This window comes from Gigantopelta aegis, chromosome 1, assembly GCF_016097555.1.
Source record: "Gigantopelta aegis isolate Gae_Host chromosome 1, Gae_host_genome, whole genome shotgun sequence".
Classification (NCBI taxonomy): Eukaryota; Metazoa; Mollusca; class Gastropoda; order Neomphalida; family Peltospiridae; genus Gigantopelta; species Gigantopelta aegis.
In genome coordinates this window covers 30,638,401-30,661,977 of record NC_054699.1, presented here as the reverse complement: position 1 = coordinate 30,661,977, position 23,577 = coordinate 30,638,401, and the positions used below count along the sequence as shown (strand labels likewise).

The following is a 23,577-nucleotide window of genomic DNA, read 5'->3' as shown; positions in this document are numbered from 1 at the left end:
TCGGATATCCTGCGCAAACCTGGTATTGCTGCGGCTGTGGAGGTGGCAGTAGTCAATCGTTCCCGAAGGTGGCGTACCCGGATGTAGCGGTCCTGCCCGGGGGTAGTGACCCGTGGTCGGCCGGATCTAGGGAGGTCACGTGTTGATCCATGTTGCTGGTAACGGTCCCACAGTCTGGAGATGGTGCTTGGGGACACATGGAATGCCCTGGCAACGGCCGTTCTGGATTCGCCTGCGTCTAGTCGGCCGATGGCATTGTTTCTCTGCGGTTCACTGAAACGTGGCATGTCCTGGATTGTCAACTGTCGGCCAGATACAGAGGCCAGGCAAGCGAACACCCTGCACTTTTATACTGTCGGTGTTCATGTTGCACGTGCAGACAACGCACGTGCAGTGGTGACATGGTTTGCACGTGGCTGCGTTTTTGCGAATATTCACATTTTGGAACTTTATTGTACAGTAGCTGCGTTTTATCGAATGTAACCGTGGGAATGTGTTTGGGACATGCAATGACCTTATATTCACAAAGCATGAACCGGTAGGAAACATAAAATCGGAGTTATAACCCATTTGTACCCTTTTGCGTTTCTTTTTTTGAAGAGTATATATAGATAATATGGCAGCTATATAGATAATATGGCAGCTGTGTTGCTGCTAATGTTTAAAGGCACTTTCCCACAGATAGCAAAGCTTTGATATACCAGTTGTGAGGTTTTGGTTGGGACGGGAAAAACCTCCAATACAGGAATGGATCCCACTAGGTGGTTCGATCCAACACCGCAAGCACCTCAAGCGAGCGCTCTACCGACTGAGCTAGATCCTGCCCTGCACGGTTCAGTAGTTACAGCGAGTGGATGAATGTTTAATGACACGAAATAACAGATATCGACTATATAGAGGTAATTTTATCGTATATTTACCTCTATATAGTCGACATCTGTTATTTCGTTTAATGCCCCAGTCCAGGGCCCATTTGTTAAGTCTATTCATATCAGCTTGCATTATCTGTCTTATGTAGGCATGCACTTATATAGGCCTATAAACTCATGCATGCAAAACAACACACGCACACATGCATGCAAAGACGCACGCATTTTCACGTTCCCATTACTTGAAACTTGAATTTATAGATTTAAACAAATATATTTTTTATTTCGATAGCTCTAACAATACGTCCACCATTATCCGCATCCATGTGCAAACGTATACGTACGCGGAGGCCAAACAAAACCATTGACCTGAACAGCACTGACAAATCCAATCCAGTGGCTTATTCATATGTATGTGACGCTATTTTAATGGACAACACGCGGCTGAAGTGCTGACAGTTACATCTACACACGTTTCGAGGATCAAGATGGATATGGCGACAGCTCGCGCTACGAAGATACTTCCAGAGCAGGTTGGTCTTGTTTCAAGTCTAGATCATTTAGAAAGTGTTTTGTTTTACGACACCACTCAGTGGCGGATCCAGAAAATCCATTTAGGGGGCCCCAGTGGCATGAGGTGGACTTTCCTGTCCTGGACGGAGGAACCGGCTGAGGCCAGGACTTGTGCCCAGGACAGGCGTGCGCTAGAACAGCTTGCTCTGAATGTGCACGTGAAACAATTTTCCATTTTCCATGAGGTGGAATGCCAAGGAAACTTTGGGGGAGGTTTGGAGGGGTATAGTAAAAAAAATGAAAATTAATATATAATAAAATTATAACTATCGCAAAATTTAGAGGGGGAGGGGGCGGGCCCCTGCTCCCCTTAGATCCGCCTCTTCCACTAGAGCACATTGATTTAGTAATCATCGGCTAGGGAGTGTCAAACACTCGGTAATTCTGACATACAGTCTTAGATAGGAAACACGCTATATATTTTTTTCCATTAGTAGCAAGATATCTTTTGTACATGCAACATCCCACAGACAGGATAGCACATGCCACGGCTTTTGATATATCAGTCGTGGTGCACTGTATGTTGTACTTTAACGATGGATGCAGGGGTTTTCTAGGAAGAAAGTTAAAAATTGGACCTGCATTATTCAAAAATATTATCTATATGGTAATCTTTCACAAAAATATCAAACCGAGCAAAATATTACATGCTCCCCTTCGCTTGATGTACGGTCGGTCTGGGATCGATCCCCGTCGGTGGACCCTTTGGGCTATTTCTCGCTCCAGCCAGTGCACCACGACTGGTATATCATTGGCCGTGGTATGTGTTATCCTATCTGTGGGATAATGCATATAAAAGATCCCTTGCTGCTAATCAAAAAGAGTAGCCCATGAAGTGGCGACTGCGGGTTTCCTCTCTCAATAGCTGTGTTGTCCTTAACCATATGTCCGACGCCATATAACCGTAAAATAAAATGTCTTGAGTGGCGTCGTTAAATAAATAAATTTCCTTTCCTTTCATTTGCTCCTCTTAAAAACAAGATTTTGAAATGTTAGTATCCAACTGGGATACTGCCCCAAATTTTTAATCTCGAACACTGGATACATGTATTACACACGTCAAAAAAGCACATTACTCATACACCGCCAAATCAATAGTAACATATGTGGTTAAAAATATTACACGCAGCACTCTAATCAATATATTCACCATGGACATGAATACAACAACACCTCATTCTTCAGCCCCGGTCACACTGTCAAGGATCGTCTGGCCGGTCCACAACGGATGAAAATCTCACCGATGACCCTGGATAGTGGTCTATCCGCGGTCCCCTACGTATGCACCACGGTTTAACTACAGTTTTCGAGGGGGGGGGGGGGGGGGGGGGGGGGGCGCTACGGGTCACTACGGATCGTTACAGTTTAGTACGGACCACAGCGGATTGTCTTCTTTCTTTTAACTTATTTTCGTGCTTATATCCAATTAAGGTTCAAGCACGCTGTCCTGGGCACACACCTCAGCTATCTGGGCTGTCTGTCCAGGACAGTGGTTTAGTTGTTAGTGATTAGTTGTCAGTGAGAGAGAAGAGAGTGTAGTGGTCTTACACCTACTCACTGAGTTGTTAAAACTCGCTCAATATCTGTGTGGTCCTTAACCATATGTCTGACGCCATATAACCGTAAATGTGTTGAGTGCATCGTTAAATAAAACATTTCCTTCCTTTCTTCGTATCTCACCATTCGCAGACGCCACTTTCTTTAATGCGACATTTGGTGCATTCGAACTTTGACCTGGTGGGATGTCATAATGTATACCGCTGTCCAAAGAAAACTCATTCATCCAGAACGTGGAAATCTACCTTTCTCCAGTGTCTGATATGACCTGATACGTTCATTGTTTGGCATATAGTGCTATCTCAAGAAAACTCATTCATCCAGCTAGTGGAAATGTACGTTTTTCCAGGGACATATAATATTATGTCAACATAACAGGCATAATGCTAGCAGGCTTCACAGTTGGAGTCTGTTGACAGCTTTTTCAATGTACTTCAAAATAGTAAAAAAAAAAAAAAAAAAGGTTTGGATTTAAAGGCATACTGTCACAGATTTAAGGACTTTATTTCTCTAAAAAAATGAATAAAAAAAAAATCAAAATTACATTAATTTTTACAGACCAAATCTAGCTATTGCATCACTTTAACTACACAATGATGGAGTGAAATCCATGTCAACCATCTCATCAATGTTAGTTTTTGAATTATGGACCATTGCCATAATTCAATTATTTTTACAAAATATCATTAATAAATGGAGTATGGTGGTTACGTAGATGGTTGAATAAAGTACATTTAGGGACAAATCAAATATATATATATATATAAAGTAATACTTTGTTAGGCCATGTAATAGGTCAGTGGTCTGTGACAATATGCCTTTAAAAAAGAGAGAACAAAACTAGTTCATAGATCACACCACTATTGTAGCCAATCAGCAGGATGTAGGTCAAGAATATAGTTCCGGTGGTAAAGCGCTTGCATGATGCGTTGTCAGTCTAGGATCGATCCATGTCATTGAGCCCATTGGGCTATTTCTCGTCCCACCCAGTGCGCCACGACTGGTATATGAAAGGCCGTGCTATTCTGTCTGTGGGATGGTGCATAAAAAAGATCCTTTGCTACTAATGGTAAAAAGTATATAGCGTGGGTTTCATCTCTGAGACTATATATCGATATATATATATATATATATATATATCTCATTATGTCACAGGGGCTGTTATCTTTTTATGAGGTAGAAAGTTAAACCTTGTTTTTTTCCGGTTTAATGGCTACATAGACTAAAGCTTGTTTGCTCGTCTATGTAAAACAATAGTGAGACAATTTCATTAATTTCATTTATAATTAGTTACATGCTTATATCCAATTAAGTTTCAATCATTCTGTTTTAAGTATCCATCTGTGCAATCGGTGCAATGACTTTACACCTACCTGCCTAAGAGGAGAGAACCGGTACCGGGATGCGAACCCAATATCTAGTCTAGCAGGCTAAAGACTGATATCGTAACCACTACACCATGGAAGCTAGTTAAAAAACATTTAATAGTTTTTTCGGAAAAGGGAGAGATTTAAAAAATATATATTCTTGGTTCGCGTATACTTTCTTAAAGGGACAGTCGTGAGTTTACAACCATTGTAAAATGTTTCCGACCAGTAGATAGAGAATAATACATGAGTGGCCGTTAGATACCATTTATCTCACAGCGAATTGTTTTAAAATGTATCTAACGAGCGAAAGCGAGTTTGATACGTTTTTAAACAACGAGTTGTGAGATAAATTGTATCTAACGGACACGAATGTATTATTCTATTTCTTACATATCCTCAAAAACCAGGTTTTAAGCCAATTTTAACATCTTTTTCGACTAAAAGTTATTTATAGCCGTTGCACTTGTAGCTAATTTACGCGTCACAGACACATGATTGTCAGGTTAACTATACGTCACAGTGTAATCTATTTCCACCGTGTTGTTTTTCATTACATGCATAACACTGATGACCTGGTCATCACCTAGGAGCAGCCAGTCGTATGTCTTGAAATTGTTAACACACGAACGTGTGTAAACAACCTACGTGTTATCAAAAATAACGCATGATGTTCTCGCCAACGAGTGTGTAAGAAACGCATGATGTTCTCGCCAACGAGTGTGTAAGAAAGACTTTTTGATGACGTAATATACACATTAAATAAATTTTCTTATTTAAAATATCAGTATCTGTACATGGGCGGATCCAGGAAATATTTTTAGTGGGGGACCAAAAAAGAAGGGCACATTGACTCGTCAAAAGGGCACCTTACTACAAGTTTTGATATTTACAATTAATATGAATTCCTACAGTTCTACGTCATAATATACTAGCAATAATGAAGTAAATTGGCGTCACTCGCGTTAGAACCTCAATGGGGCCCCATTGAGACTCAATAACACAGACACATATCTGCAAGCTTGCGCATGTACACGAAAATCTTGATTTCATTTATCTACAATATAATTATTGTTTACTTAAAAAAAAAATTCTACAAACAAAAAGGGCACTTGGACATTTTGAGGGCACTTGAACAATTTTTTTGGGGGGGGGACGCGTCCCCCTGGTCCCCCCCCCTTGGATCCGCCCATGCTGTATTTACAAGGTGTTTGTTATTGTCCTAATGGCTGTACTAGTCCAAACCGGAGTTTACCTCCCAATAATTTCGTACTACGAAAAATATATATCTCGAATTAAAGTAAAAACTGAGTGCTACAAACATATTAGTATACGACCGCAAACACATTCGATATACAGACACTGGTATTCTAAACAAGAAAATGTATTTAGTATGAAACAGTAGTCGCCAACAAGGCTCTGTTATCGCAAACATCTTACAATGGCTGCAAACTCGGGACCGTCCCTTTAATATTATCAGGTCAATGTTCTAGATGATGATGATAACTAGTTTAACGTGCCCATATACCACTAGGGCTTCGAACACGCCCATCCCGAGTCCGACCTCCGATAAGATCGGTGGCCTGACTCGAGATGGAGGGGGGGGGGGGGGGGGGGGGGGTGAAAAATGGGCAGAATTTTGAAAATAGCAATTAGTAAAAAAGTTAATAGAATAAATACAAAAAATAAAAAGGTTACAAGCCAAAAATAAAAAAGAATTGACTGCTCGGCCGAATATTTACATAATTTGGAGCATTTCAGAAGGACAGTCCAAAATTAAATAAGAGAAAGAAGAGAGGATCGGATTATTTAATAATATTAAAAAAAGAGTAATTTCGACATAAAATTTTGAACGCAGATCTAAAAGTTTAAAGTCCGATCGATATGTCCACGCGAGTGGCCTCGTTAAGGCCGTTTGGGTGCACAGCTTAAAGGGACGAGATGGGTTGCATCCCGTCAAGAAAACCCCTAGATTGACAGTCGATAGACGTTGAAGGTGTAGTGCTGTGCTGAAATACAGATCTTGAGAAGCCGGATCCGTCTTAACGAGAACGAGTATCAGACTAGGGTATAGTCCAGTCGTCATGGGTTGGTATAGTGGTGCGGACGGGCCCGACTAAGGAGGATACGAGATGGTATCATTATAAAGCAAGGTAAAGTCTAGAAAAAGAGTAGTAGGGGCCGACCCCGCTTCCTATTTCTTCTTAGAGTGGGGCGGTCAATCTTCCAGTGCTGCTAGGACAGGCTCGGACATGTAGAGACTAAACGCGAACAACCGTGGCGTTCTGAAGAATGGCCGTCATACCAGTCCCGAGTGCTATGGAATTTGAATGGAGCAGTTAAATGCCAAAGAGAAAAGGGTGCGCAATTTGGATTGAGGGAATTTGGCGCAATTTTGAACGGTCGGTCGAAAGGTAAATGGCGAGCTAATATAGGTTTTGCTATTAGTGAATCGAGAGTAGCTCGAGACATCATGTAACACTGTACCGGCCTTAGTGGCGTCGTGGCAGGCCATTGGTCTACAGGCTGGTAGGTACTGGGTTCGGATCCCAGTCGAGGCATGAGATTTTTAATCCAGATACAGACTCCAAACCCTGAGTGAGTGCTCCGCAAGGCTCAATAGGTAGGTGTAAACCACTTGCACCGACCAGTGATCCATAACTGGTTCAACAAAGGCCATGGTTTGTGCTATCCTGCCTGTGGGAAGCGCAAATAAAAGATCCCTTGCTGCTAATCGGAAGAGTTGCCCATGTAGTGGCGACAGCGGGTTTCCTCTAAAAATCTGTGTGGTCCTTAACCATATGTCTGACGCCATATAACCGTAAATAAAATGTGTTGAGTGTTTCTCTCTCTCTCTCTCTATCTCTCTCAGGCCCACCGACGGGGATCGATCTCAGACCGACCGCGCATCAAGCGAGCGCTTTACCACTGGACTACGTCATGCTCCATGTACACGTACGCGCGCGCGCACACACACACACACCACAACACAACACAACACAACACAACACACATACATACATACATACATACATACATACATACATACATAAACACACATTCATACATACATATATACTCTTCAAAAGAAGAAACGCAAAACCACATTGTCGTAACATTTGAAGAATTGATTTAATTATTGAATGGTGAGTCCGATAATTACCAAATGTTGCAGGATTGTTCACAGTTCACTCTAGTCCATTGTGAGTAAGTGATAGGACACACCAAGGTCAAAGTCATCTGGAGTCAATACCGGGTGTGGCCTCCGCGTGTGTTGACAACTGCCTGGCACCGCCTGCCCATTGAAGCAACCAGAGTACGGATGACGTCCCGGGGGATGGTGGCCCACTCGGCCTGCAAGGCTGCTGCCAGCTCGGGCAGGGTCTGGGGCTGTGGTTGTCGCTGTCGGAGGCGTCGGTCCAACTCGTCCCATAGATGCTCAATTGGGTTCAAATCCGGTGATATCGATGGCCAAGGAAGGACATTAATGTTGTTGTTCTGTAGGAAAGCCGTTGTGAGGCCTGGCGTTGTCATGTTGGAACACTGCGTTGGCGTTGGCCATAACTGGAACGATGTGTGGCCGGAGGATCTGGTCAATGTAGCCCTGTGCATTCAGGTTGCCCTGCACGTGGACCAGGTCAGTTCTGCCTGTGTGTGAGATGGCTGCCCACACCATGACACTACCCCCGCCGAATCTGTCCACTTTCTGCACGCAGTTTGCCGCATAGCGTTCACCACGACGCCTATACACGCGACATCTTCCATCATGACGTCGGAGCAGAAATCGGGACTCGTCACTGAACCACACCTGTCTCCATCGCAGTTGAGGCCATTGTCGATGAATCTGGCACCACTGCAGTCGGAGTCGACGGTGTTGTGGTGTTAAGATGACACCTCGAACTGGACGTCTGGCACGAATTCCTACCTCACGTAGGCGGTTCCGTACGGTCTGGTCGGATATCCTGCGCAAACCTGGTATTGCTGCGGCTGTGGAGGTGGCAGTAGTCAATCGTTCCCGAAGGTGGCGTACCCGGATGTAGCGGTCCTGCCCGGGGGTAGTGACCCGTGGTCGACCGGATCTAGGGAGGTCACGTGTTGATCCATGTTGCTGGTAACGGTCCCACAGTCTGGAGATGGTGCTTGGGGACACATGGAATGCCCTGGCAACGGCCGTTCTGGATTCGCCTGCGTCTAGCTGGCCGATGGCATTGTTTCTCTGCGGTTCACTGAGACGTGGCATGTCCTGGATTGTCAACTGTCGGCCAGATACAGAGGCCAGGCAAGCGAACACCCTGCACTTTTATACTGTCGGTGTTCATGTTGCACGTGCAGACAACGCACGTGCGGTGGTGACATGGTTTGCACGTGGCTGCGTTTTTGCGAATATTCACATTTTGGAACTTTATTGTACAGTAGCTGCGTTTTATCGAATGTAACCGTGGGAATGTGTTTGGGACATGCAATGACCTTATATTCACAAAGCATGAACCGGTAGGAAACATAAAATCGGAGTTATAACCCATTTGTACCCTTTTGCGTTTCTTTTTTTGAAGAGTATAGATGCACACGCACGCAAACAAGCACGCATACAGACGCACTTACGCACACATACACACAAATGCATACACACATGCGCAAGCTAAAAAACATTATAGCGATCCAAACAGAAATAAGTTATCGATTGTGACTACTTGTTTCTGGTGCCTACTATGCAGACGAGAATCATAGCGTAACGGTACAAACTATAGGCTTCACACATCGAAGTGCAAAAAAGTAACCGCCGGCACGGTTCGATAATCACGTGTGATATGGCGACAGTATTATCTCGAGCTACACAGATAGGTTGTAAAAAAAAAAACTACTTCTAAATATAGAGCAGGTAGGTTTCGTTTTTGTTTTTGTTTATTTTCGAGATTTTCTCACCCACCTCTCGCTCCCCAACTAATTAAAAAAATATTTGTTATGGTTAGGTTTAGGTTAGGATTAGGGTCTGGGTTAGGGTTAGCGTTAACTGGTTAGGGTTTGCGTTTGCGTTTGCGTTTGCGTTAGAGTTAGAGTTAGAGTTAGAGTTAAAGTTAAAGTTAGAGTTACAGTTAAGAGTTAAGTAAAGCTAAGATTCCTTTTGTCCGGTTGCGTTTGCGGCTCCGTTTACGACTCCGTTTGCGGTTGCGTTTACAATACGTTTTGAGTGAATCCATTTGACGGCAAAGTATGCGTGTATACAACTTTTTGGCAGAAAGTCATCATGGCGTCAACAATTACCGCACGGCGAAACGGATGAATCGCCCCACGGAGCGATTGAAATAAGCGCATGCGGTTTCGGATAACTAAACGCAAACGGACCGCACTAATGGAATCACTCTCACCTGGAACAAGCTGGCTTGATTAAACCGCACCGCACCGCACCGCAAACGGAGCCGCAAACGCAACCGGACAAACTTTGTAATACCGATATTGGAGATGAATACCATTATTTATTTAATTGTAAAAATGATAATATTGAAAATATTAGAAGAAAATATATAAAACAATATTATAGAATTAATCTTAGCGTTTTTAAAATGAAAGGTATGCTGTCATTATGTAATGCACCATTATTAAAAAATATAGCTATATTTATTAAAAGATTATCTTGTCTTGTGAACTGACGTTTCTCCGCATATTTTAGCTATTTTGTTTGCATATCTTGTGTTCTGTTAATTATAAATACTTCTATGTTGTCGCCTGTTCTTGTCATGTATGTTAATTATGTATTTGAAAATGTCCTCTTGTTACACATTGTAATGTGTCTGAATGTTGTTTAATAAATCTTGAAAATCTTGACAAAAGGAATCTCAGCTTCTCGGTTAAGGCACATCTAGGCTGGATGCGGCGCGTTCGTGCGGGTCGATTGTCGCGTCTAATGCATTCCAGTCTATATGAACTTTTAGATACTTTAGCACTACAAAATCGTTTGTTGTGATGAAAGAAAGAAAGAAAGAAATATTTTATTTAACGACGCACTCAACACATTTTATTACGGTTATATGGCGTCAGACATATAGTTAAGGACCACACAGAGTTTTGAAAGGAAACCCGCTGTCGCCACTACATGGGCTACTCTTTCCGATTAGCAGCAAGGGATCTTTTATTTGCGCTTCCCACAGGCAGGATATCACAAACCATGGCCTTTATTGAACCAGTTATGGATCACTGGTTCAGTGCAAGTGGTTTACACCTACCCATTGAGCCTTGCGGAGCACTCACTCAGGGTTTGGAGTCGGTATCTGGATTAAAAATCCCATGCCTCGACTGGGATCCGAACCCAGTACCTACCAGCCTGTAGACCGATGGCCTAACCACGACGCCACCGAGGCCGGTGTGTTGTGATGGATGAATGCAACATTACGCCAATTATCTTAATTGAACACCTCAAAGGGAAGGAGAAATACAGAATTCTCTCCTTTTTAATTTTCAATTTGTAAGCAGAACAAAAATCATAACAAAAGTTTTTCAAACCCGATTTCATTAACAAACAACGAAGTTCCATTAAAATTTTGATAATAAAAACATCTGTTACTCATGCCGAAAAAGAGTTGGGGGTGGGGGTAGGGGAATGTAAAAATAAATAAATAATAACACATTTAATAAATCGAAATTGTGATCGAGAATTTGGGTAAATTAGTACATCAGTGTTTCAGTGTGTCTGATAATGTGTGCGTTCGCCGTTATTATCTCGAATTAGCACCACATAGATAGCAGTATACAGTTAGCTCCCTTGTTGGTTTTGCACAGATCCACGTTTGAAGGCTAATTATTTGGAATAGGAAGTAAACTCTTAAAGGTCCAAGCTCATGACACATTATTAATACACGGGGTATATATATATATAAATACATAAAGGTTACATTATTAAAAATAAAAAAAACAAAAAATACCACCCCAATTATTAATAAAGTGACGTTTTGTAAAACGCTTGGGGAAAAAAACACTGATCCAGTCGATTTGTATCTCATGAGACCCGTCACATAACATGCGGCGAATTCCACTCATGCTGTTAGTAGGTCAACATGGCGACTGCAGATAATGTTTCAGCTGGTTCTTAACGGGCGCTAGTTTTAGTCCATGAGCTAGAGGGGTTGGTCGGTACCATCGGGTGGTTGGGGGGGGGGGGGGGGGGGGGGGGGGGGAGACGAATGCTCATAGTGATTTAAAAATAAATAAATTTCATAGTGAGTTTTGTCAGGGCCTACCTAGGGATGATAGCATTGCAGGGCTTACAGCTTGCTGTGTATATCTACCCTACCCCCATTTTCACGACAGTTATATTTTTACAGAATTGCTAAAGGGTGACTGTTCGAAAAGCATTGTAAAATATTTGTCAGGGCATTTAGGAATACAAAACTTGGTGAATTGGGAGATAATTGACTGGAGAATTCCGATATATTACCAATATTGAAATCCTTTGAGGATTAGGGTCTCATGTAACACTTTTTCTTTAACGTTACAAAATACAATTCACACAGTTTTATTTTTCCGCAGAAATTTAATATAAAGTTTAGGCTCAGCACCTCAAATATTCTCTTTAAATGTTCTAATTACAACAGAAGCTCATTTGAACATCCAGTGATTATTTATTTCCTATAAATAAAGTTTTGTTGCAGGATTTACTGTGTAATTACACATTTTATAACCCATACCTATTTCCTCAACAGGTATATATTTACAGAATTGTAAAATATTTCTCAAGGCATTTAGGAATACACAACTTGGAGGATTGGGAGGTAATGGGTTGGAGAATTCAGATATTGAAATCGTTTGAGGATTAAGGTCTCGTATAACACTTTTTCTGTAACGTTACAAAATACAAAAGACCACCTCTAAACCGGACACCCACGGGGCCAAATAAATGTCCAGTTTTGAGAGTTATCCGTTTCAAAGAGGTTCTGGTTTGAACTGATATTTAAAACGTGACCGTGTAAAACGTCCGGTTTTGAGGGACTTCCGGTTATCGGAGAGTCCAGTTTTGAGATGTTTCACTGTATTTATATTATAGTTTTTAAAAGCACAGCTATAACGTTAAACAATTATTTTCTAATAGGTTGCTGCTGAATCAGGTGTAACGTTAAACAGTTATATTCTGTTAGGTTGCTGCTGAATCAGCTATAACGTCGAACAATTATATTCTGTTAGGTTGCTGCTGAATCAGGTGTAACGTCAAACAATTATATTCTGATAGGTTGCTGCTGAATCAGGTGTAACGTTAATTGCTGCTGAATCAGGTGTAACGTCAAACAATTATATTCTGTTAGGTTGCTGCTGAATCAGCTATAACGTCGAACAATTATATTCTGTTAGGTTGCTGCTGAATCAGGTGTAACGTCAAACAGTTATATTCTGATAGGTTGCTGCTGAATCAGGTGTAACATCAAAGAATTATATTCTGTTAGATTGCTGCTGAATCAGGTGTAACGTCAAACAATTATATTCTGTTAGGTTGCTGCTGAATCAGCTATAACGTCGAACAATTATATTCTGTTAGGTTGCTGCTGAATCAGGTGTTACGTCAAACAATTATCTTCTGATAGGTTGCTGCTGAATCAGGTGTAACGTCAAACAATTATCTTCGGATAGGTTGCTGCTGAATCAGGATGTTGCTGCTGAATCGGGTCGTCAAACAATTATCTTCTGTTAGATTGCTGCTGAATCAGGTGTAACGTCAAACAATTATATTCTGTTAGGTTGCTGCTGAATCAGCTATAAGGTCGAACAATTATCTTCTGTTAGATTGCTGCTGAATCAGGTGTAACGTCAAACAATTATATTCTGTTAGGTTGCTGCTGAATCGGCCATAACGTCGAACAATTATATTCTGTTAGGTTGCTGCTGAATCAGCTATAACGTCGAACAATTATCTTCTGTTAGGTTGCTGCTGAATCAGGGTTATCTTCTGTTAGATTGCTGCTGAATCAGGTGTAACGTCAAACAATTATATTCTGTTAGGTTGCTGCTGAATCAGCTATAACGTCGAACAATTATATTCTGTTAGATTGCTGCTGAATCAGGTGTAACGTCAAACAATTATATTCTGTTAGGTTGCTGCTGAATCAGCTATAACGTCGAACAATTATCTTCTGTTAGGTTGCTGCTGAATCAGGTGTAACGTCAAACAATTATATTCTGTTAGGTTGCTGCTGAATCAGTCGAACAATTGTTCTGTTAGGTTGCTGCTGAATCGTCAAAATTATATTCTGTTAGGTTGCTGCTGAATCAGCTAACGTCGAACAATTATCTTCTGTTAGATTGCTGCTGAATCAGGTGTAACGTCAAACAATTATATTCTGTTAGGTTGCTGCTGAATCAGGTGTAACGTCGAACAATTATATTCTGATAGGTTGCTGCTGAATCGGGTGTAACGTCAAACAATTATCTTCTGATAGGTTGCTGCTGAATCGGGTGTAACTGGAGTTGGCAGACGGCTCAATGTGGGTGTCATGGGGGCTGGTCGCATAGCAACGTTGGTGCATCTCGGGAATATAATCGGTCATCGCAGACTAAATTTGAAATGGATCACAGAGGACGATCCACAACGAGTTCCGGTTGTAAAGGATTTGTTTGGTCTTCAAAACACGCCCTTCTTCACGTCAAGTGATTTGCCGGAACTTCTGTCCAGCAAAGAGTGAGTTTTACGTAACGTTACGGAGTGTTCGAGCTCAATTCCTCCTGTTTTCCTCTAACTTAATAAAAAAACTTCTTCTTTTTTTTGTATGTTTCTAGTATGTTACATTATTTGGTTGTAATGTTTTATGGACATTAAGTTGAAGGTATATTGATTACATTTTAGAGCAAAGTTCATAATTGATTTTGACGGGAATTCGTCATTATACAACTTTGATAGAGCTATTATGATATGAAATAATCTAAAGTGCTTGCGATCATTCTCCCTTCTGAATACGAAAGTTTGTTTTGTTTAACGACACCACTAGAGCACATTGATTTAGGTGTTTTTTTAAGGAAACGGGGAACAAGGATCAATTCGTAAAAAGGTTAACCTAATGAAAATTTAAAAGAAAAATCAGAAAAAAGGCATTTGAATATATTTAGCGAGGACGGGTCCTCTGGTCTCCACTTTGTTCCGCCTCTGGTTATTTACTTGTTTATACTATTGAAGTATAATGCCACTTAACTGTATGTATGGATTGTATGTCGAGGACAGGACCTAGCTTAAACTAACTTGGGGTAGAGATAGGGGCGGGGCCGTGAAAAGAAACAATCATGGCATAATAACATGTATTCTTCTCGAGCTAGATTCCAGCCAGTGCACCACGACTGGTATATCAAAGGACGTGGTATGTACTACCCTGTCTGTGGGATGGTGCATATAAAATATCCCTTGCTGCTAATCGAACAGAGTAGCCCATGAAGTGGCGACAGCGGGTTTCCTCTCTCAATATATGTGTGGCTCTTAAACCATATGTCTGACGCCATATAACCGGAAGGCAGGACGTAGCCCAGTGGTAAAGCGTTCGCTTGATGCGCGGTCTGTTTGGGATCGATCCCCGTCAGTGGGCCCATTGGGCTATTTCTCGCTCCAGCCAATGCACCACGACTAGTATATCAAAGGCCGTGGTATGTGTTATCCTGTCTGTGGGATGGTGCATATAAAATATCCCTTGCTGCGAATCGAAAAGAGTAGTCCACGAAGTGGCGACAGCGGGTTTCCTCTCTATATATCTGTGTGGTCCTTAACCATATGTCCGACGCCATATAACCGTAATTAAAATGTGTTGAGTGCGTCGTTAAATAAAGCATTTCCTTTCCATATAACCGTAAATTAAATGTGTTGAGTGCGTCGTTAAATAAAACATTTCTAGACAAAATGGTCATTTTTAAATTGTATTTGTCACACCCTCCTTAATCGCCTCCGAAAGAAACAACTCTTCTTGACTTGCATGCATATGCTCCTCCACCTAACCTGCACCTAACCTGCCGTAAAGTAACTGTTTGACCCACTACCACAAAAATAAATCAAAACAAACCAGTTTGTTTCACAAATAAGTGTCGTAAATACTAGATATGTTACACATAAACTCTTCAAAAAAAGTAGGGGAACTCTAAAAAGAATTTAGAATGGCCAAAATTGTAAGGTATATTAGCTGTGGGGAATGGTTATATGATAATAGTGAATTAATTGGGCAAACATTACAACCGGTAGTTCAGCATTACATTAGGTTTTATGACAACCAAAGATCTTGAAAGACGATTGGGGTCAGAAGTGAAATTTAAAAGTTGCCGGTTTTTTAAATCAGTAAATCGCAAATTCAAACAATAAAAATAACTAAAAACAAAACAATAACAACTGTATGATCAACAGAATGAAAACGACTGACAGAAATAATGTTCCAGTTATTAATCGACCTTCCTGGAAATTGTCAAAATCGAGAATGACACCCCACGCACGTCTAATCTAGCGACCAAATTTAATGAGTAGAATTTTCTTTATTAATTATATTAATTAGAGATGCGCATCGAAATTTTAAAGGCCCACTATTTAATTTTGGGATGTAAATTTCAAAATTGTCCGCTTAATTTTTTTTTTCTATCCCGGGACAAACCCCTGGCTATCCAGAGACAGACCCCGGACGGATATGCTCGAAACTCCAGGGGTATATGAGCATGTAAAAATTATTCGCACTCGCACCCCACGCACGTGTACGGGGCAACTGCGTGATGCATGTGCAAACTATGGAATGTGTTTCGGTATGTTGATAAACAGACCTGAACGTTTTTTTACTAGGATGTCTGTGGTCTAATAGTTGATATTAATATTTCAGGTTCCCCTACGTTTTTTGAAGAGTATATAATATTACAATTTCCTACTAAGCAATGATTCTTTTCTTCTTCTTTTCCAGTCTGGACGCTGTGTTTATATTCACGCCGACAGGAACTCACTGCAGTCTTGTGTGTCAAAGCTTAAGCAAAGGTAGAGTGATAGTGGATACATCGGGTGATTCATTAAAAGAAAAGAAAAGAAAAAAACACAAGAAAAAAAAAAAAAAAAGTTGAATAATGCCCAAAACACATCAAAGCTCGGCCCGAGTCTAGAGAATCTGTCGCTGTCAAAATATAGCGCATGCTCTATATAATTGTAATTTTATAATGTAAAAATATTGTACTCATCGGAAACCTTTTAAAGGGACAGACCCTGGTTTTTAAACACTAAGGCATATTTTTCACCTAGACCCTAGTTTCAACTCGTAAAAATGGGCAGTAAGTTTGGTTAATTTACAAACCTGCAACAAATTTGGATACAACAGAGTGAAACAAGAGTTAGTGACGTTGAAATACCCTTACAAATAGAATAAAACGCGACTCCATAACCGTTACTTCTGAGATACACGTGCGTTTTTAAAAATATGAAAAGTGCATTTTGTGGTATTAGAAACACCAGGGTGACCAGAAACACTTCGGATGTACGGAAATAGATAATCTAAACAATAAAATGTAAGTAATGTTTGATTTTAGTGATCATAAACGGCTCTAATAGTGAAAAATATGCCTTAGTGTTTAAAACTAGGGTTTGTCCCTTTAAAATTACTGCAAACTCAGGTTAGACTCTTTAAGTGAGCCTAAGGGAGTCCTGTGAATTAGGCCCCAGATTATAACTTGTTTGTTTTGCTATTTTCAGGTAAAGCAGTGTTTGTTGAGAAACCCGCCGGGGTGAATCTCGAGGAAATACGAAGTTGCTACGAACATTCGGAAAAGTTCGGAAAACCTCTTATTACGGGATTCAACAAGTAAGTGAAGCGGGTATTAGTTCAGTCGGTAGAGTGATCGCATGGGTCATAAGATCAAATACCCTCAGGGGACACATTAGTTGTTTTCCTCCCTAACCAGTTTTCCACGAACGGTATATCAAAGAGTGGTATGTGCTGTCTTGCCTGTGAAAAAAATGCATATAAAAGATTCCTTGTTGCTAATGAAAAAAGGAAAAGATTTCAGGTTTTCTCTGAAGAATGTTTCATAATTATCAAATGATTAACACATATAGTTGTCTATTATGTAATCAATGTGCTTTATTAGTGCAGACACACACACACACACACACACACACACACACACACACACACACACACACACACACACATATATATATATATATATATATATATATATATATATATATAATCAGATAGTTATGAATAAATATCCTCTCGTTTGTTTGCTTTTCAGACGGTTTGACAGTCCTTACCAAAACGTGGTATCAGCGGTCCACAATAACGAGGTTGGAGATATTCAGATGATACGTTTAACATCAAGAGACTCTCCTAAACCATCGTACGACTTTCTGGCCTCTATAGGTACGTACGTGTTTAGCTAGGGCGGTTCTAGACATGACCACGGGGGATGCGAGACACGTTTTTCTCTTACCACTGTGATAAAAAAGGTAAATTTAGCCAAATCCATTATTGTCTGTTCCCCTGATCATGACACTGTCGCTGCAGATAACTGGACTCTCTTCTGTTCTCACATCTAAACAAGATAGGGCTATCTATGTTCAATAGCTTTAATTCGGCCAAGTCAAATCACTTAAATAGCTTCACAATTACTTTACATTCGCCCTTGTGAAATACTGAATCCCATTTACTAGTAACTACATGCTGGGGCGTAGCCAGAGAGGAAAAAACAACAACGCCGAGACAAACCCAGACCTGTAAAATAAATATCAGTGTCAATTGAAAAATAAAATAAATCTGGAGAAATTCCAGACGAGGCAAGCGCTTCGTCTGCCTCATGCTGGCTACGCCATTGACACTGTGATGTCTACAGAAATTAAAATCCCATTCCAGACACGACCGGGTGCGGAATTCTGACTGACGTGACCGTACACGATATTGACATGATGGTTTGGATCACGAAAGCGGAAAGACCGGAGAGCATATACGTGATAACCCACGCCCACGACAAGAAAATGGCGGAGTTTGGTGAGGCCGACACGATGGTGGCAGTCGTCAAATATAAGTGCGGCATCATTGTCACTCTCGACACCAGCCGCTATGCCGCTTACGGATACGACATGAGGATGGAGGTACGTATAAAAAGCAATCTAATTAAAATGAGCTCCACTGGTTAAGGGACATTCCTGAGTTTGCTGCATTGTAAGATGTTTCCGACTAATAAAATATTTCTACGATTAAACTTACATATTAAATATATTTTCTTATTTAGAATATCAGGGTCTGCATATTCAGTGTTTCTGGTCGTCTTAATATTTGTAAGAAGCCCCAACTGGATTTTGTCTTCAAATAATTTCGTACGTACGAAATTACTATTTTTAGGAAATAAAATGAAATTTAACCTAATACAAATATACGAACGATCAGAAACACGTTTAATATACAGCCACTAATATTTTATGCAGAAAAATATATTTGATATGTAATTACAGTCGTCAAAAAGTTTCTGTTAGTCGATAACATTTTTAAAATTGCAGAAAACTCGGGAATGTCCCTTTAATTACCATTACCTGTGGAACTAACAGCACCCCGTTGGAGCTCATGTCCAGATGACTTTTCATTCGACCAATCAAAACCTTACTTGCAAAATCATGCTAATGATTTGAAAAGAATTTGAAAACATTCACGATTATGCCGATGGTATACGAAATGATTCAGGTGAATTAGAAGCATGCCGGAAACTAATTGCAATATAAAATTTTATATAAAATTCGTTTCAAGACGAAATAAAAAAACCGTGATGGTATAGCCATAAAATCTGTTTATACTAGTATACAATCCAGAATTTATTACTACACTTTTCCCCCGGTTTTTTAATGTTGAAATAGACCAACAAGTTCGCCCATTGCATAAATAGTCTCGCCCGTTATTTTTAGAATTTGTATGCTCCCGAATAACGCTATAAAAGGCGAAGTGTAATTGGTCGATATTTAAATTGTTATTTATAGATGAAATGTCACCTGGACATGGGAGTCCACGCAGTGCTGTTAGATCTACTGGTAGACCCAGTAGAGCTAACTTTAATCAGATTGGTATAAAACAATATATATAGAAAGGAAACAAAAGGAAAGGAAATGTTTTATTTAACGACGCACTCAACACATTTTTTGTTTGTTTTTGTTATATGGCGTCAGACATATGGTTAAGGACCACACAGATATTGAAGGAGGAAACCCGCTGTCGCCACTTCATGGGCTACTCTTTTCGATTAGCAGCAAAAGATCTCTTGTATGCACCATCCCATAGACAGGATAGCACATACCACGGCCTTTGATGTACCAGTCTTGGTGCACTGGCTGGAGCGAGAAAAATATATAGAAAGAGTTTTGTTTTACGACACCTTTAGAGCACCTTGATTTTTTTTAAATTTTGGATGTCAAACATTTAGTCATTTAGTAATTTTGACATATTCATATTCGAGAGGAAACCCGCTACACTTTTTCATTAGTATCAAGAATACTTTTATATACACCATCCCACAGACAGAATAGATGCACTGACTTCAACGAGAACTAGCTCAATGGGATCGGTCCCACTGCGACCGCGCATCAAGCGAGCGCTTTACCACAGGGCTACGCCCCGTCCCTGAGTAGTCTTGGAGAAAGTGTGCTATATTCTTCCATTTAAGCAGCACGAGATCTTTTATATGCACTTTCCCCACAGACAGGATAGCATATACCACGGCCTTGGCAGACTTTGATATACCAGTCGTAGTGCACTGGTTGCGAATGCGACCCTCCCCCCCCCCCCCCAACCCCCCCCCCCCCAAAAAAAAAAAACCAACAACAAAACAAAACACAAAAAACCTATAAAAAAAACCCACCAAACAAACAAAAAACCCACACAAAAGCCAAAACAACAACAACAAAACATTCCGATGTATATCACACGGTGTTCCTTCTATGTTCGTGTATTTGGGATCAGGTGGCCTCAGATTACAGTTATCTTCCCATTTGGTTGTCCAAAATCCGGAAATTTGACCGCGCATGTAGTCTGCCATGAAATAATCAGTCAAACAGCAGACAGTTATGAAGTGGCAACTATTTGACTGAAGTGACAGGGGAGATCATGTAGTTTATAAACATGTGTAACTTGACATTGAAGACAATTCCGGCCCATGCAAAAGTAGTGCTTTTTGTGTTTTTAAAAGGTATTTGGATCTGACGGACTGGCTGCAGTGAACAATCCACACGTTTCGCCTCACGTGATTGCCGGGGTAGGCGGAGAAACGCTGACCAGACTGAACGAATCCTTCCCTCAGAGATTCCGAGAGTCGTACGCCAATGAGATGGACCATTTCATCGACTGTGTTAATGGTAGGTTATTGCTCAGATGTGTTGATAGTAGATTACTACTCAATTGAGTTGATGGTAGGTCATTTCTCATCTCTGCTGATGGTAGGTCATTGCTTTACTGTGCTGATGGTAGGTCATTCCTCAACTGTGTTGATAGGTAATTGCTCAACTGTATTGATGGTAGGTAATTGCTCAACTGTGTTGATGGTAGGTCATTCCTTAACTGTGTTTTGATGGTAGGTCATTGATCATCTGTGATGGTAGGTAATTGCTCAACTGTGTTGATGGTAGGTAATTGCTCAACTGTATTGATGGTAGGTAATTGCTCAACTGTATTGATGGTAGGTAATTGCTCAACTGTGTTGATGGTAGGTCGTTCCTCAACTGTATTGATGGTAGGTCGTTCCTCAACTGTATTGATGGTAGGTCGTTCCTCAACTGTGTTGATGGTAGGTCATTCCTCAACTGTGTTGATGATAGGTAATTGCTCAACTGTGTTGATGATAGGTAATTGCTCAACTGTGTTGATGGTAGGTCGTTCCTCAACTGTGTTGATGGTAGGTCGTTCCTCAACTGTGTTGATGGTAGGTCGTTCCTCAACTGTGTTGATGGTAGGTCATTGCTCAACTGTGTTGATGGTAGGACGTTGCTCAGCTGTTTTGATGATATGTCATTGATCATCTGTGTTGATGGTAGGGCACTGCTCAACCGTGTTAATGATAGGTCATTACTCAGTTGTGTTGATGGTAGGTCCCATGTCAGTCCATGGAGTTCTCATTTTTAACAAATAAAAAACTGATCTCTAACTGGTAGCGACACATTAACAAAGGAATAATAAAATATAGAGTTTAGTAGGACACACTAAAGGTCTCACTACACAGATGTCATCTGCCATTGAAACCCATGTTAAATTGCCCATCTTCAAACGAAGATTGCCAATAGAACGGGTTCTCATTGGCACTAACAACATACACCACTGCGAACATACATTATATAAGCATTTATTTTCACTCCAAAATTGAGAACATTTCCGTCTCAGTTTTTTGCTTTATGACCGCATCTGGCTGTAGTACCGGTCCGAACAGGTGGTTCATTAACCAATTCACTCCGGCTGTCTTTTGCGCTGTACACCCATGTCCCAAAAGGTCGATGCACAATATTAGAAAATAATGTGGTTAAAATACAGCCAGAAGGCTTACCATTAAACATACATATTGTTTTAATTCTTCACCATTTCCTAGAAGTGAATATGTGAACCATAACATGTGTCACAATTAGGAACTATAGTGGACCGTCATCAATGAACTGTCACCCGGAAGTGATCTGTGTAGTGAGACCTAATGATACATTATAATTATAAGAGTATCATTTAAACGCTTATCTCATTGCCTCTATGTTAATCCATGCTGTAACGTTGTTTTTTTCTCTCAGGCAAAGCAAAACCACTGATTACCAAGGAAGAAAGCGTAATGACCGCCGAGATTATTGAAAAAGGATTGGAATCGTTTCGTCTAAAGAGACCAGTCTATTTTTAACCACCTAAACTCAACTAGGGAAGACTGTAAAATGAATCAACCAATTAGCGTTCGTGTCTTAGACTGAGATTACAACCAATCAGGCGTTAGAAATCAACCTATCAGCGTTTGAATCTCAGACTAATATTTTCATCCATGTTTTGACTAGCTTCAGCATTATATGTAAATGCATCATGCACCAGCCTTTATTTTAGTAGCCAATGGTTTTTTAAAAACACTCAGAATAATATAGGCACGCAAATTTATTTCTTATAACTACAGTATTTTAAAGACAAATGCAAGATATTTTAAAGAGTGATTGTCTTCATTTTAAAAAATCTTGACAGAATAATTCGAAAAAAAATGTGTTTTTGTTTTATGAACTGATTTCTGTCGAACCGTTTTGAGAAAATGTCCCAATGTCTCTTGTATTTTTTTCTTTATTTTCTTTATTTATTTGTGTGTGTGTGTGTGTGTGTGTGTGTGTGTGTGTGTGTGTGTGTGTGTGTGTGTGTGTGTGTGTGTGTGTGTGTGTGTGTGTGTGTGTGTGTGTGTGTGTGTGTCATTCTAGTGGGGGGGTAATGAGATTTTACGTATCAACCCCAGAAAAAACATTGTTAGATAATAATACTGGTCTTGTATGTATCAGTGTTTCGAGCTGTGGGTTTTTGCTGTTTTCGTCAGTATTTTTGTTTTTGTTTTTGTTTCTTGTTTGTTTTGATTTTTGTTAAACACTAATTAGATTTGGCGATTTTGAGCATATCTGTCCCAAAAAAACCCCACACTAAGGTATATTTGTTTACGTTTTGTATTTGAAAGAAAGAAAGGAACAAACCAACAAACAAAAACACTCAAAGCTGCAGTCCCAGGAATATTTGTATTATTTAAGCATATAGAATAGATGATTCAGTTCTGTTTGGTACATAAAAGGTCCACCACATCGCCATAGTTTCGCAATGCTCGCTTATCTACATTATCTAGGTCAACTACAAACGCATTGGCCAGCTTTGTTTATTCTTCATTTAGCGGGACGCCAGTAGAACTGGGACTTTACGTTATTTGCGCAGGCGCTGAGCTTCTCACGTGATTTTTTAACAGATTTAACTGTCTTGATCCGAGGGGTCGTCTCATATCTCCAAAACATATTTATATCCATAGAGGTATGGTACAACGCCTTTCCAGGGGTCGGTGGGTGAGGGATTTGCCTTGAAATTTTGACAGTGGCCAGCTGTTGGCATACGCGTTACATGTAAGGGGGTGTTACTAATTACGTACTGTGTTCGATTTACGTAATATTTTTCAAGACTATATTCTATTTTTATTCATTACTTAGACCTAAAAAGGTGTTTTTTGGAAATGCGCGGTCAGTCTAGGATCGATCCCCATCGGCGGGTATATAAAAGACC

The 23,577-nt window shown here is 40.4% G+C and overlaps 1 protein-coding gene across 1 annotated transcript; it reads left to right on the top strand.

Moving 5' to 3' along the window:
• The first annotated feature begins 1,076 nt into the window (after nucleotides 1-1,076).
• On the top strand, nucleotides 1,077-22,963 carry LOC121373580 (myo-inositol 2-dehydrogenase-like). Its single transcript, XM_041500270.1, has 8 exons — nucleotides 1,077-1,402; nucleotides 13,786-14,024; nucleotides 16,258-16,328; nucleotides 17,034-17,142; nucleotides 17,579-17,706; nucleotides 18,196-18,434; nucleotides 20,513-20,678; nucleotides 22,089-22,963. The coding sequence occupies exons 1-8, from the start codon at nucleotides 1,358-1,360 to the stop codon at nucleotides 22,190-22,192; spliced, it is 1,101 nt and encodes a 366-aa protein (XP_041356204.1). The 5' UTR covers nucleotides 1,077-1,357; the 3' UTR covers nucleotides 22,193-22,963.
• Nucleotides 22,964-23,577: the final 614 nt, after the last annotated feature.

Coding starts and splice junctions, on each gene's coding strand:
- LOC121373580 (XM_041500270.1), top strand. CDS start 1,358: ATGGATATGGCGACAGCTCGCGCTACGAAGATACTTCCAGAGCAG. Junction 17,143..17,578: donor CTTATTACGGGATTCAACAA/GTAAGTGAAGCG, acceptor TTTGCTTTTCAG/ACGGTTTGACAGTCCTTACC. Junction 17,707..18,195: donor CGACTTTCTGGCCTCTATAG/GTACGTACGTGT, acceptor ATCCCATTCCAG/ACACGACCGGGTGCGGAATT.